The sequence below is a fragment of the Betta splendens genome, chromosome 16 (genome assembly GCF_900634795.4).
Source record: "Betta splendens chromosome 16, fBetSpl5.4, whole genome shotgun sequence".
NCBI classification, from domain to species: domain Eukaryota; kingdom Metazoa; phylum Chordata; class Actinopteri; order Anabantiformes; family Osphronemidae; genus Betta; species Betta splendens.
The window spans coordinates 7,546,731-7,559,941 of NC_040896.2; the positions used below are offsets into that span (position 1 = coordinate 7,546,731).

At 45.2% G+C, this 13,211-nt stretch overlaps 2 protein-coding genes and 1 long non-coding RNA gene across 5 annotated transcripts; 1 reads left to right on the forward strand and 2 right to left on the reverse strand.

Annotated features, from left to right (window-relative positions):
- Window positions 1-1,156: 1,156 nt before the first annotated feature.
- LOC129603170 (uncharacterized) lies at window positions 1,157-5,605 on the forward strand. Its single transcript, XR_008692857.1, has 2 exons — window positions 1,157-1,322; window positions 5,287-5,605. It is a non-coding gene; the product is annotated as an uncharacterized LOC129603170 (long non-coding RNA).
- Window positions 1,856-6,332, reverse strand: rpz4 (rapunzel 4). Of its 2 annotated transcripts, XM_029129467.3 has the most exons (3): window positions 6,204-6,288; window positions 4,033-4,091; window positions 1,856-3,906 (listed from the first exon to the last, which is right to left on the reverse strand). In XM_029129467.3, exon 3 carries the CDS (start codon window positions 3,891-3,893, stop codon window positions 2,724-2,726), a length of 1,170 nt encoding a protein of 389 aa, XP_028985300.1. In that variant the 5' UTR covers window positions 3,894-3,906; window positions 4,033-4,091; window positions 6,204-6,288; the 3' UTR covers window positions 1,856-2,723. The 2 variants fall into 2 exon arrangements, with proteins under 2 accessions (XP_028985300.1, XP_055359220.1); XM_055503245.1 differs by lacking the exon at window positions 4,033-4,091 and having other exon boundaries at window positions 6,204-6,332.
- A 117-nt stretch (window positions 6,333-6,449) lies between these two features.
- On the reverse strand, window positions 6,450-9,768 carry rpz5 (rapunzel 5). 2 transcript variants are annotated; one of them, XM_029129466.3, is made up of 3 exons: window positions 9,614-9,724; window positions 9,076-9,216; window positions 6,450-8,164 (listed from the first exon to the last, which is right to left on the reverse strand). In XM_029129466.3, exon 3 carries the CDS (start codon window positions 8,095-8,097, stop codon window positions 6,916-6,918), a length of 1,182 nt encoding a protein of 393 aa, XP_028985299.1. In that variant the 5' UTR covers window positions 8,098-8,164; window positions 9,076-9,216; window positions 9,614-9,724; the 3' UTR covers window positions 6,450-6,915. The 2 variants fall into 2 exon arrangements, with proteins under 2 accessions (XP_028985299.1, XP_028985298.1); XM_029129465.3 differs by lacking the exon at window positions 9,076-9,216 and having other exon boundaries at window positions 9,614-9,768.
- Between the last annotated feature and the right edge of the window lie 3,443 nt (window positions 9,769-13,211).

A 13,211-nucleotide genomic window follows, 5' to 3' on the forward strand; every position in this document is an offset into this window, starting at 1 on the left:
GTTGGGTAACAAACGTTGTTGAGTGTTTAATATTACTCATTCGATTAGCTTCACATGTAGCTGTGGAACTCTGACGAGACGTCTCTGTGATGTGCTTCTTCTTGGCTTATTCCAGATGTGCACAATAGGAGGACACTGTTGTGAAAAGCTGATATAATTCACACTGGAAACTAGAAAGTTAGTTACACACAGATTGTCAGAAGCTACTGTACATGAAATATTTTAAGCACAATGCTGGAACACTAGGAAGAGTATTAATGAATGCGGTTGTCGCCTTTGCAGAAGGTTGACAGACTCGCAGACATAGCTAGTACTGTATATAATTTTCCTAACGCCTCCTTCTCTTTGTGATATAGTTCAGATTCTCCAAAGTCACATACTTGTTTCTTAGTCTTCAACAGAAGCATTTGAAGTCGAAGCTGCTCCGAAGGCCTCCTCCTCCCACTCACACAGTGACTGACAAAAATATGTGGTGGCCTTAAACTAAAATCAATGCTAATTCCAAAAAAGTGAATTAAATCAGGGTTGAGGTTGCACTGAGGCGATGGAACGCACTACAATGTATTTCTGCACGACGGGCGAATCTCTTCGCGGCCTCGTGATGTTTTCCTGCGTTCCTGAGGTCACCTGATGGGCCGGGTTCAATGCGGGACTGTGTGGCCAAATCATTTTCATGGAGGAGTAATTTTGGTGTGATTAACGCACCACTTTGTCTATTCCACAGTCTGGTGTCAGCAACCCTGTAATCTACCTGACATGGACAGAGCCCGGACCGGCCTTTTCCTTGGCTCTGCTACCAAAAACCTTTGCTGCTATAAAAAAGCCTATATTTGCTTCTTGTTTTATGCTTTGCAGATGTCACAGCTTGTGTTGTGCATAATAATTTGTATTAGTTCTCTTCATTCTCTTTATCTGACTGTAAAGCCTCAAGGTCAAGGTCAAGGTGATGATATGATCTAAAATCAGTGGAATGTTGATGTACAAGCTCCAGTGTTTCACAGTACAAAACATAAGTGAAGCCTAAATAATCAAACATCGTCTCCTAAAACTGGCTATTTAAGTGAGCGACACAGCTTTTACAGAGACAAAGTTCTCAGGGGATGCATTAGCCCTCCCAGTCGGAAGGTGGCGCTCATCAGCCCACTACACGAGAGCAACAGGTAAACAACACAAGACAAATAAGAGAATGTTGTGACGTTTTGAGGGCTGAGTTTTTTAAGTATTGGAAAATGAAGAATACTGGCTCCTTCTCCTTGTTTTTCAATGTCAGCTTCATTATTAAATGTTTTCTGAAACCATATCAGGTCACATGACAGCAAATGGTAAGCTTTTCAAACTTTCTTGTCATATAGGCAGACATTTTCTAGGATTTTATTATATTTTCCATTGTAGAGAGAAAACTAGACAAAAGAAACCATTGTTATCGTTATTAATAAAGCCCTCTTTTATTTAAGGTTTGTGTCTTCATGAAAGGTCAGAGGTCAAATTAAGTTTTAAGTAAATTATTTATCGAGGAAGTTTCCTTCACACAGACTATCCTGGTGTTGGGACTGTAATCCTTGACCCGGTTGTTTCTCATTGCACTTGCTCGTTGCTTTTGGGCATTTGACTCGACAGTGTGACGTTCTGCAGGAACATGAGTCTTCATGTGCCCAAGATAGAAACCCCACAACCACATAATCACAGAGCACCATGGGTGTTTCCAGCGTAACTAACCATTTCCTTCTTTTGTCCAAGCCGAGTCTTGAGCTGCGCAGATCGGTGGTAAATTCCTCATTCGCCGATGCTTCAGAAGAGTAGGTCAAAAAAGCACTTGTTAATAATTATTCACAAGACTAAAAAAACTACAAACGTGTGTTATTGAGGAAGTTTATTTAAATTTTTATTACATTTGTTGCTTTGGTGTTTCAACAGAACTGTGAGACAGTGATACCCCATCATACAATGTAGAAAAACATTAGTGCAACATTAAACCCCAGCATTAAATATGAAGCATGTTTTGGTCAGAGGAGATCTTTAAAGCAATGAATTAAACTATTGCAATAACATAGGAACCATACTGGACACGAACAAAGAACACACCCATGAAACATTGGTTTACATTAACACAGACAAATACAGATTAGTGGTCTGCAGGTGTTTCTGCAGACGTTCCTTTGGTTCAGCCTAGTGTCTCTGCTTTGGTCAAAGGACCTTTTAAAATCACAAAATATCTTAAACCCTTATCTCTTATTTCCACTGAAGAGTAGCTTTCTGTCGTTCTACTATTTAAGGCTTCTACATATGTAAACATCACTTCGTCTCAGCATGTTCATGACAAGCTGTGTGAATAAAGTTTTATTGGTTTAAGGTTTTTTGTCAGATGAGTACAAAAAGTAAAATCAAAGATTTCTATAAAAATGCTTGTGAAGACTTCGATCTATGTGACCTCAGGTGGGCGAGGTCACTGCTTATCACCACCAGCAAAACGTTATCTCTCTCTGACACCAGGCGCTTTAAAGCTACAAATACCCCGCTCGTCCCAAAGTAACACAACCACCACATGTTTATAACATCAATGAGTCATAAGATCAACGTTTAATAAGATAGCAGGTGATTGTGTGTTTTAGAAGTAAGAAAATCACTTGTGTCTGTAAGACAGTAATTAAAAAAAGGACAGAAGCAGCAACAGAAGTGGTGATTATCTGTTCAATCCTAAAATGGTCCAGCGACAGCTGAGAGCTTCAGGACGAGTGGACGCACACGGAGAATTCATTGTGAACCTCCCAGTAGTGGAGCTCGTCGCTGAAGCTCGAGGAGCAGGCCGGGTCTTTGGATTTGATAGCGTGGACCACGCAGTTACCAGGCAACTTCTCAAACAGGAACTCTGCTACGCTTGTCGCCGTGACTTTCTTCTGACTCTGGATCAGCTGCTGGATGTGGTTCTTATCCACAGGCTCAGGTGAGGAGCTGTAGGACACCCACACAAGTGTCTTATTTGATGAGGGGACCTGGAAGCGGCTCTTCCCCGTCACGCAGTGGGGGTCCTTGTTGCCAGGAAACCAAACCCTGAAAGGCTTGAATACGCGCACGGACCAGGACACCCAGTCGTACTTCTTCTTTAGCTTCTCAAGCAGCGCGTCGGCTAACTGCTGGTTGGTTAAATGTGGCTGGTCTCTGACCAGTCGCTGGCAATCCAGTGCAGCCTGCGTAGGGAAGCTGACGATGCAGTCTTCGATCACGCTGTGTATTTTAGCCTGGACATCCTGCATCTTCTCGCCCCAGACCTTCAGGAGGTCCTCCTCCTCGCCGTATTCCTTCAGAGCGGCGTGGCCCAACAGCGCGATCAGCCCGATGCAGAACAGCCTCTTCAACCTGGCGCAGAAGTCCTCCATGGTCCGGCGGCTTTTCTCTTCGCAGTTGAGAATGATTTCAAGCACAGATTCGCCAAACATCTGCTTCCCCGTCACAGCATCGTAGAGGGTCTCCAGGTTCTTCTCACCACCGGTCTTGTCAAAATGGTCCAGGAAAAGCTTCTTCTTAGCCTCCCTGTACTTGGGCTTGGCGTTGAGGATTTCCATGTACTTCCTGAACTGGTTGGTGATGTTCTCTTCCACTGGGAAATACGTAGTGTCCACTCCGCTCTTCTTGATCTCATCGTTGATCCTCTGAATCTCCTCAGAGACCACCTCCAGATGGTCCCGCACCTTCTGAAACTGCTCCCTCATGAATTTAGCTTCACTGCTTTCCACGTTGTCAAAAGCAAGTTTAACAATTGGAGCAGCGATGGAGACAAAAGGAAAGAAGTCACCCGCAAAGCTGGCCACTACTTCGGCCCCCTGCTCCAACAGCTCCATCACAGTCTCCACCATGTCCTTCTTTTCTGCTACAAGCGTCTGTAGCTGGTTTGCCATGATTAGATTGAGTCTAAGGAGACAGAAAAAATGAAGGACGTTAGTTAGATTAAAGCCTTTTAGGGACATTAACTACAATCGCAGCTGCAGCAGATTTAATCCACCATTTGACTTCAAAGACTTTTGTAGATCTACTTACAGTCCTGTTCCAGTGTTGGACTGTAACCTCCTCTCTGGCTTCTCTTACAACAGCAAAAACTGATAAGAACAGAGAGAAACGGCCCAGTGAGCTCTGGCGCTGGCTGCAGGTCACACCCAGCGAGCAATGAGCCAATGCTCCAAAGAAAACATATGGGCTCAACTGTTTGTATGTTAGTAGTATGTGGATCAACACAGTAACATATCATCTGACACTAGTGTGTCAAAACACTCAACTAGTAGTGTGATCAAAAAATATATATTATACATAATATATTATTTTAAATTATACATTCTTTTCAATTATTCCTTAAAATGAAGCTGGAAGCCTGTGGTCTTTGCATTGGGATGGCTGTTGCTGCCAGTGGATCTAACTAAAACTAAAAAAGCATGTGTGAATTCCTGATACGAAGGGGAATACTGTACATATTGCACCTATTCAGCTTCAACACAGGACATGTGCAGAATCTGGAAAGTATTCATCCAATACAAACAACTCCTCCAAAGTCCAGAGGTCTGACTGAGTGTGTGAGTAGAGTACGTCGCAGGCATGTTCAGACTTGTTCTGCTGCAAAACTGGAAATGTGCAGTTTGGAGAGTATCACGTTTAGCTGTAATTTTTGGTTAATTCAAGCCGGTCGTCGTCCGGCCTTTGGTTTTTGAGTGTGGGCTGAAGCAGAAGCAGCGCTGCTGGTTCTCGCCCAGCCAGTCCACTCAATACCGAAGCAGCAGGCGTGGGAAGTGATTAAGTATAAGAGGTTAGACTTGCTGGGCAAGGGAGCGCTTTCTAGTGAAACTCAGCAAGTTGCCACGGCAACAAGAGAATGGAAAATAATCTGTCAGCTCATTTGTCTCTGTGCTGAGGCCTGCTGTGTCTCAAGGGGGGTTATCTAACCGAACTGAGAGGACAGCACCCATTTCTCAGCCTGAGTCACTGTGTAGCTCTGCAGATGTTACACACATCTGCAGACGTCAACAGCCGAGGAAATTAATGTGCCCAGACAGACTTCTCATTTGAGACTTAGAGAGAACACACACACACATATAAGAATAATGAGCATAATTCATGATGATGCTGAAATGTGTAGAACCATAACGTAAAACAAGCTCGTGTACTGTAAGTGCTGAGAACCAGGTGCTGAGTGCAGGACATTCCAGGACGTTGGAGAATGTTCAGTTAACATAACTCATTTGATTTGACCTTCGTAAACCTGTGATTCGTGTTTTCCACTAATGTTCTCTGCTTTTTTCCCAGAGTCCCATGGGTTGTGTAACTGCAGTCTGAGTGCACGCGGAGCACCCTCACAGTCAATTTACACAAAAATGTACCTGAAGAAATCACATTTTCAGAGCCAAAGAGCTGCTACAGCTCAAATAACAGCAAGGAGGGTGCCGTTGACTAAGAATACAAGATAATACAGTAGTACAATACTACAAAAGACAATTGTGCAGTTGTAAGATATTTGTATGTGCTGTCTTACATGTATTTATCTGGAGCCTGGTAACTTTAATTAACAGCATCCAGCGGCCACATGATTAAAATGTTTGGTTTTATAATAAATATTTACACTTGACAGAGTTTGTGTTTGGGATAAAAGTGAAGGCATCAGATAAAGGCTGTCACTCAGAACCCAGCGGCTCCGTTAAAGTTGAGTGGACCCAGCCCTCCGGCAGCAGCTGACCGCTCAGGCTCGTGTTAATGCGTCCTGCTAATGGGAAGCCTATCGATCACACCGTGTCCGAGGGTCTAATTGTATCATTTCACAGCCGAGGAACAGAGTGGAACAAACATCGCGCGTTAACGCCGCAGATTGGCTTTTTGTTACGGGCTAAATAAATTCGCATTACGCCTTTAAAAAGTTTGACACTTCCTGGAAAAAGTGCGGCGGTGGCACCGCGGCGCAAACAACGCCCAGGAGTCGAAGGTCTTTCTCCAAACGGCTTCAGCGAGTCCGTTTTCATCGAACCACCCGCGTCACTTTGCTAAAAGCAGCCTGGTTCACGCGCACGTGGGGTTTTATTGGTACAACGCTGCGGAAAAAGGCAAAAGACGCGGAGCGAAGCGGGTCGAGTTCAGTCGATCGCTTCCCATTAAAGTGATCTGACGCCACCGCGCAACTGCCCTAAAACAGCCCGTCCACTGATTAAAGCTAATGACCGACGCAAACTCACCTTCAACAATCTGGCGGATACGAAACTTCCAGACTGTTTGTCCTCCCGTCGGTCATGTGGCGCTCGTGAAGCGGAGACACACCCAGTCAGACGAAAAAAACCGAGTTCACATCATAATGGGCCGCTGCCGCAACGATAGTCACCTCCACCCAGTCGATAAACTGGTGTTATCGCGTAGTAACAGAGGAATCCGCTCACACCGAGCCTTTAATTCGACTGTAGAAACGACCAGCAGTGACAAACGCATTCATATCATTTGTTTATTACAAATAAGAGTAAGATATACGTACAGCCGTCTCAAGATGTTGGACTAAGGTTTTTAGCTATAGAAATAATATAATAATCTAAGTTGTATTTCTCTCTAAGGATGGATTATATAAATGAAACACTATCCATTATATGCGTTTTTGTGTTGTGGCCAAATACTTTATATATTTCTTTATAGACCATATGAATGCAACAATCTGCTGATTTAAACATCTAATAAAGCCAAAAAGCCAGTTACTGGTTCTCAGCATTGTCCACAGCCAGAATCTGAAGGGATAAAGTGTGGGATCAGCCTTGGAGTGTGAGCACGTAGCAACATGTGCCAAAGACAGATACGCTGTGATATGAATTACAGAGCCACAAAAGATTGCATACATTGACGTATCAACAAAGACACTGATTTCTATATGTTTCCAGGTCTGTGGTGAAGACATTCACACTGCAGCTACTCAGGGTGGATACACAGGTAGGCACGCTTGTGTTTCCCGTAGTAGTAACAATCCTCGTGGAAGTTGTTTATCTCCACCACCTCCTTGTAGTGACTCACAGCGTGGACCAAGCAGTTGGGAAAGCTCTTGTTCAGAGCCAGAGCCACTGCCATCATGTTCCCCTTTAGCTTCTGCTGCTCTATCTGCTCCCGGATCTGACTCTTGTTGATGGGCTTGGGGTTGACACAGAACGAGATCACCACCTTAACCTTGTTACTGGTCAAAATGTCAAACCAGTTGGCTCCTCCGCTCCCTTGGTACTTTTTTCCCGCCAGCCAGTTGAAAAAGAAAATGCGCTCCCTGTCGCTGAAGGCCCTGATGGACCAGTTCACCCAGTCGTATTTCTTAACCAGTGAGTCCAGAAGGGATTTGGTGAAGTCTTGGTCCACAGCGCGGGGGCTCTCCTGCAGCTGCTGCTCCATGTCCAGCTTGGCTTGTTGAGCGAAGTTCTGCGTGCAGTCGTCCACGGCGGCCTTCATCCTCTTCTCCACGTCCTCCATCCGCCCCTGCCACTTCTTCACCATCTCCTCGCCGACCGCTCCTTCCTTGAGAGCGGCGTGACCCATGACGGCGATGATGCCCACCACGAACAGCTTCTTGAGGCGTGCACAGAAGTCCTCCACCGCCCGCCTGCTCCTCTGCTCCGTGGCAACCACGGTGTCCAGCATCGGGTCTCCTGACACGTTCTCCCCAGTGACCGAGTTGTAGAGGGCGTCCAGGTTCAAGTCCCCGTCTGTGTTCTCGTAATGGATGAGGAACTTCTCCATCTTCTTCTCCCTGAACTTTGGCTTGGCGTTGACGAAGTCCTGGAACTTTTCGTACTGACTGAGCATCTGCGCCTCTCGGTCAAAGTTCTGCTTGTTCATGGACGTCTTTTGCAGCTCCAGCGCGAGTTTATCAATCTCGTCCTGGATTCCCTCCAGCTTCTGGTTGACGAGCTCGAACTGTTGAGTCAGGTAGCGCGCCTCCTTTCCCTCCGGGTTGCTCAGGAGCTCGGCCGAAGCCACGAACACGGCCTCCAGCACGGGGTGAAGCTGGCCCACGGTGGCCGCCAGCACTTCGGACGCCTGCCCCATGATCTCCACACCTTTCTCGATCTTGTCCCTGTTCTGCACGAGCCAGTCTGCCACACTGTTCATCTTTGCTTTGGGTGTTTTGCACAAACTAGCCTAATTAATTTTCCACAGCCAGATAATGTGCTGGTTCCTGTAAGAATAAGAAAAATGACACCCTTGTAAAGATGAACTGAACATTTTCTCCTCTTTCCTCTTCCTTTTACGTTGCTAGATTTGGCAAACGCATGCAATCAGCTGACACAGAGTCATTATTTTCTCACAGGACGTTTTCCTGACAAACAAACCCTACCATAAAGCAAACGGCAGGTCGTGTTAGCACATGTAGGCATCCAGTTTCATGCCGCACCCTCGGAGCCTCTGCTAACGACAGCGACTCGTTATTAAGCCCTGGTGGCATTGATGCATATCAAAAAAGCTTTTCAAAGTACACGAACGAGGAACACGTAGATGGCAAATATCAAACAGACTGTGTGTGCTCACGAATTATGACATGAGGTATTGTGCAACGCTGCGGCGCTGGCCCTTTGGGATGTCATGTTTTTACTGCCCTGACAATAGCCAAGACCCAAAGCAAACACAGATGTTGGCAAAATAGAATGCAGGGGCTTCACTTGAGTAACGACGCTACAGTTTATGATGTCAAATAGTCAGAGATGACCTAAGGCGCTCCTCGCTCCCTGGAGCCCGTTTCAGGAATAGGCACACCCCGGCCACAGAGAAGAAAACCCTCCAACACACTTGTTCACTAATGCAATCATGATTCCATCATCATCCAGCTCAAACCAGAAACAGGCAAATCTTCTGTTTTTGACAGTTTGGTCAGAATTAAACAGGCAGGAGTGTCTCCTCGCTAATGCTTTCTGCAGTCATGGTGTCATTTTTCAGCTTTTCCTATAAATCCACTAATTGGATTGACTTCAGGCGCATGTCACCGGAGCTCTAAACCACTGAACCAGCTAATGAAATAACCTAAATGATCAACCTATTATTACGCAACAGTTCCGTTCTAAATGATCAAAACTGGGAAAGAATAATACTTACAGAGCAATTATCTTTTCGTAAGCTTCTTACTTCAATTTTCAAATCTTGTGTAATAAGATCAAAAGTAAAAACCAATAAAGGCGACACAGGAGTGATTGAAGCTCGTCTCCCCTCTGAGTGTGAGACGCTCAACTGCAAAGCCTGAACAGAGACATACGCAAGTTTTTAGCAAGGCCACATCCCCCCGACACTCAGCCTACCTCTGTCACAGAAAATAGCTGAACAGAGAAAACTGGATGTAGTTCCTCTCAGCTTCCAACCAACAGCTTCCACTATTGTGAAAATAGAAAATCATAAAAAGACGAAATATGACGCTTTTCTCTTTCTTTCTTTCTTTCTTTCTTTCTTTCTTTCTTTCTTTCTTTCTTTCTTTCTTTCTTTCTTTCTTTCTTTCTTTCTTTCTTTCTTTCTTTCTTTCTTTCTTTCTTTCTTTCTTTCTTTCTTTCTTTCTTTCTTTCTTTCTTTCTTTCTTTCTTTCTTTCTTTCCTAATAATTAAGAATCAGAAGGGAAATAGTTCAACATAAAAGATCTACTCACCTTCTCAGCTAAATATCCACAGAGTCCAGTTATCCAGTAGTCCAGCTGTGCCTGTGAGCACCAGCCTCTTTGGGATGCATATATAGACTCCCCCCTCCCCACCGGCTCTCTCACTCTCTCTCTCTCTCTCTCTCTCTCTCTCCCTGTATCCGTCTGCCTTTCTCTCTCTTGTCACTCCCCCATTGGAACTCCTCCATCTCGTTTCAGCATTCCTTAGGAACCCACTCAGAGGGATGAGGGGCCGGCATTGACAGAGATAACATCCTGTAAACACTCTCCATGCAGGGACACCACGCACCCTGGGAAAATAAATACGTAGACCGGTTTCTTCTGTGTGTGTGTGTGTGTGTGTGTGTGTGTGTGTGTGTGTGTGTGTGTGTGTGTGTGTGATGCAGACACAAAGAAGGACAGATAATGAGACTGAGACTGAGAAGTAAAAGGAGAGCAGTCACAGTGGGACTCAGAAGTAGCACATCGGGACAAAACCCCTCTTGTTGTGGCGAACACGGTTGCCATGGTTACCGCACTGGTTCATGTAGCTAATGTGAGACTGCACATGCTTTACAGCCAGATCCAGGCGCATGCGTTTGCAACAAGTTTTATCTAGAACTTTCCTAAACTAAGTTTACTAAAAAACTTCTAAACTGTAGCAATTAGAGCCGCAAAGCGCTGCGAATACAAAAGCCTGCAGGGCCAGAACCAACAGAATCAGCCCGTCTCAGCGCCAGCCACTGAAAGACTGTCTGTGTTTCACCGTGCCCAACAGATCTCACTCAGTTTCCACGTGTTTAAAAAAAAAAAGAACCCAGACCGTGACGCACGCGACCTCTCGTCACTGACCTAAAGAGGCGGAACACGAGGAGCGGGTCCGGTTTGTGCTGGTGGAGGTGGAGGTCAGCCCAGCGCGCCTCTGCTCCGGTCTCGGCCCAATGACAGCTCTCACACTCGGCTCACGTGCTGCCGGCAGGCGGTGCCGTGATGGGCGGAACGGGCTGAGGACGGTAAACACACCCTGCGCCGGGCACCGGACGCCGTCCCGTGAGTGTTTGTTCCCCAGACAAATATTTCTAACGAGCGGCGTTTCTTTTATGTGCAAAACAAACACACACATGAGGTCCCCACATTTGGAGCTTGTAACTGAACTAACACAGGCTGTTAAAGATGCTTTGGCTGCAGCATCAATGGAAAGGTTGAAGTCTTTGTTGTTCTTAGACTCACCAGGTGAGTGGAATATTGAGCTAATCAAATCCAGCTGAGAGGTTTAGTGTGTGAGGGGTGTGTGAGCCACTGTTGGACAGTACTGCTCTTATTAGACTGGAGCTGAAACCAATATTTCCAGTTTCAAATAAATAATTGTAAAAGAATTGATCATAGAGAGTGAGCGTATTTTTACCTTTGAGCTGTCCCATAATAATAAATGACAGAATGAAGCATAATGCTCATGAACTTTTGTTTTTTGTCCTTGGAAGCTGAAATGATGGATGGTCTCTTATCCCAGGAAGCTATTGAACAGGTTTTATCTGCGTGACCTTGACCGGTGGTTATTTTCTCCTCACCACAAGATGTCTCCTCAGCTCAGGAAACGCTCCTCGTGGTTCATGTCAGAACATTTTCTGGAAAGGCTTGTGTCAGTAGCATCAAATGAGTTTTATTGATGCTGTGCGATTAACTGTACAAAGCTTTTTGTAATCGCATGTTGTCCCGTGTTCCACCTGCATCAGGGGATTTCTCCATAAATAGAAAGTTGTTTGGTGGGAAAGGAGGGATTTAATACCCGTCAGGCTGGATTTGGATGAATCCCGTGGGAAAACAAATGTGGGCAGGACAGACAGGTTCTTTGAACAGAGCTGAACTGTAAACATGAAAAGCTTTTCCTGCTCTAATGAATAGTCGACAGTGAAACAACAGGCAGCAAGTCGCCCACTAAATCACCAGCTACAGCATTTAAATGGTAAAATATGACAACAGTCTGCTGCTGCTGCCTGCTCCTCTTCTCATCACTCCGCTCGTTCTGTGGTTGCACATCATGGTCAACGCTCTTCTGTGGTTATCTGCTTCGCAGTGCGCTGCAGAGTCACTGGGGATCTCCTACACCATCATCTGTCCAATGAACCCAGAGACGAATCCTCCTACATCACACATCAGCAACTAAAACAAGGAAAAGCCGGACCTTAAGACTCCAACATAACGTAGCAGGAATAACACATCTGTATAACATCTGTTTGCCTCTTTCATGTATCTGTTCACAGCCAAAGGTCCATTTGACCTGCTTTAGCATTTTAACATGACATTTCTGCTTTCTGGATTTCAGTGATGACCTCATTCTTACCTGAATGTTAACTTACAGTGTAGTTTGATGGGAGTGTTTCTAGTTTTGGTTTGACGGTGGTGTTTTCACTCTGCGTAGCACTGGTACCACTTCCCTCTGCGCTGTGCAGATGTTTCCAGGTCACAGAGAGCGGCGAATTCAGTGACAGGCTAAAAGGAGTGAAGGGAGCTTCCTTCATTTCAAGGCTGGTGACTTCACTGCTGTCAGTTCCTCTACACTGATTTTTTGCCTGACCACAATATCATATGATCACTCATCTCTTCCTTGTCTCATCTCTTCACCATCGGTTTTTACAAACAGCAGTGATTCCAGCGAGAGGCTGGAGTCTGCCTCGAAACAGGCCCATCTGTCACTGAAACAGATCGATACAGGTTTGACTTAGATCTGAGGAAATAGATAAAGGTTTTGAAACTGGCAGGAACGACTGGAAGGCAAATTATTGATTGGACGCCAATTCTGAAGTCCATCTTTGCCCCTTCACAAAATAGTAAATTGGAAATGCAATTACTCATGCTGGCAGAGACTGTGTTTAATCATGCTGTTTGTGACCTCTGGAAGCTGAGTCACAGCATCTGGACTTTCTGAAGAGACAGTTCCATGTTGTGTTGTGCTTCCATGATGATAACCGGTATTTACTCTGTGTTTCTCAGACTAAACACAGATAGAAGTTAAAACACCATTAAAATAATTAACTATATAAAGTCAGAGATTATGTTTAGACCAGGTTTAGGTGTGGCTACATGCTCACACATCCGATACATGACATCAAAGTGATCACACAGAAAAGATGAAGCAGGAAACTGAAGATCAAAGAGGAAATTACTGTTGTAATTTGCTAATGTGCAGACGCGTCTGGGGGAATTTATGTACATGCACTCTCATTAAGGTGGCAGCTCCCAGTGAGTCCCAGCCTCCCAGTATCAGACCGCTGGTGAAGCGCACTGTGGGGGTTACAGGCGAGACTCAAATCAACAGTCAGTCAGACCTCCAACAGCAAAGTCCCGTTGTCAGTCTTTTTTTTTTCCCAAATACTTTGGCGGAAGTGTCTGCGAGCAGAAACTCTGAGGAAACTCCTTGAATTAATTTGATCCACTCCTGTATCTGCAGGGATATGATGCAGATGTTGGGTCTGGGATAATGAGACATTGCACTGGTCGTTCTTCCTTTCATTTCCTCTTTCTGGTGCATCCAACTCATAAACCTCCCACTCCCTCAGGGTGATTGTCCTCAATCACACTAACCTCAATATGTTCATGTTGCACAATGAGA

Bases quoted from the DNA above. Each gene is read 5' to 3' on its own strand.
- rpz4 (XM_055503245.1), bottom strand. From the start codon at position 3,893: ATGGCAAACCAGCTACAGACGCTTGTAGCAGAAAAGAAGGACATGGTG.
- rpz5 (XM_029129465.3), bottom strand. From the start codon at position 8,097: ATGAACAGTGTGGCAGACTGGCTCGTGCAGAACAGGGACAAGATCGAG.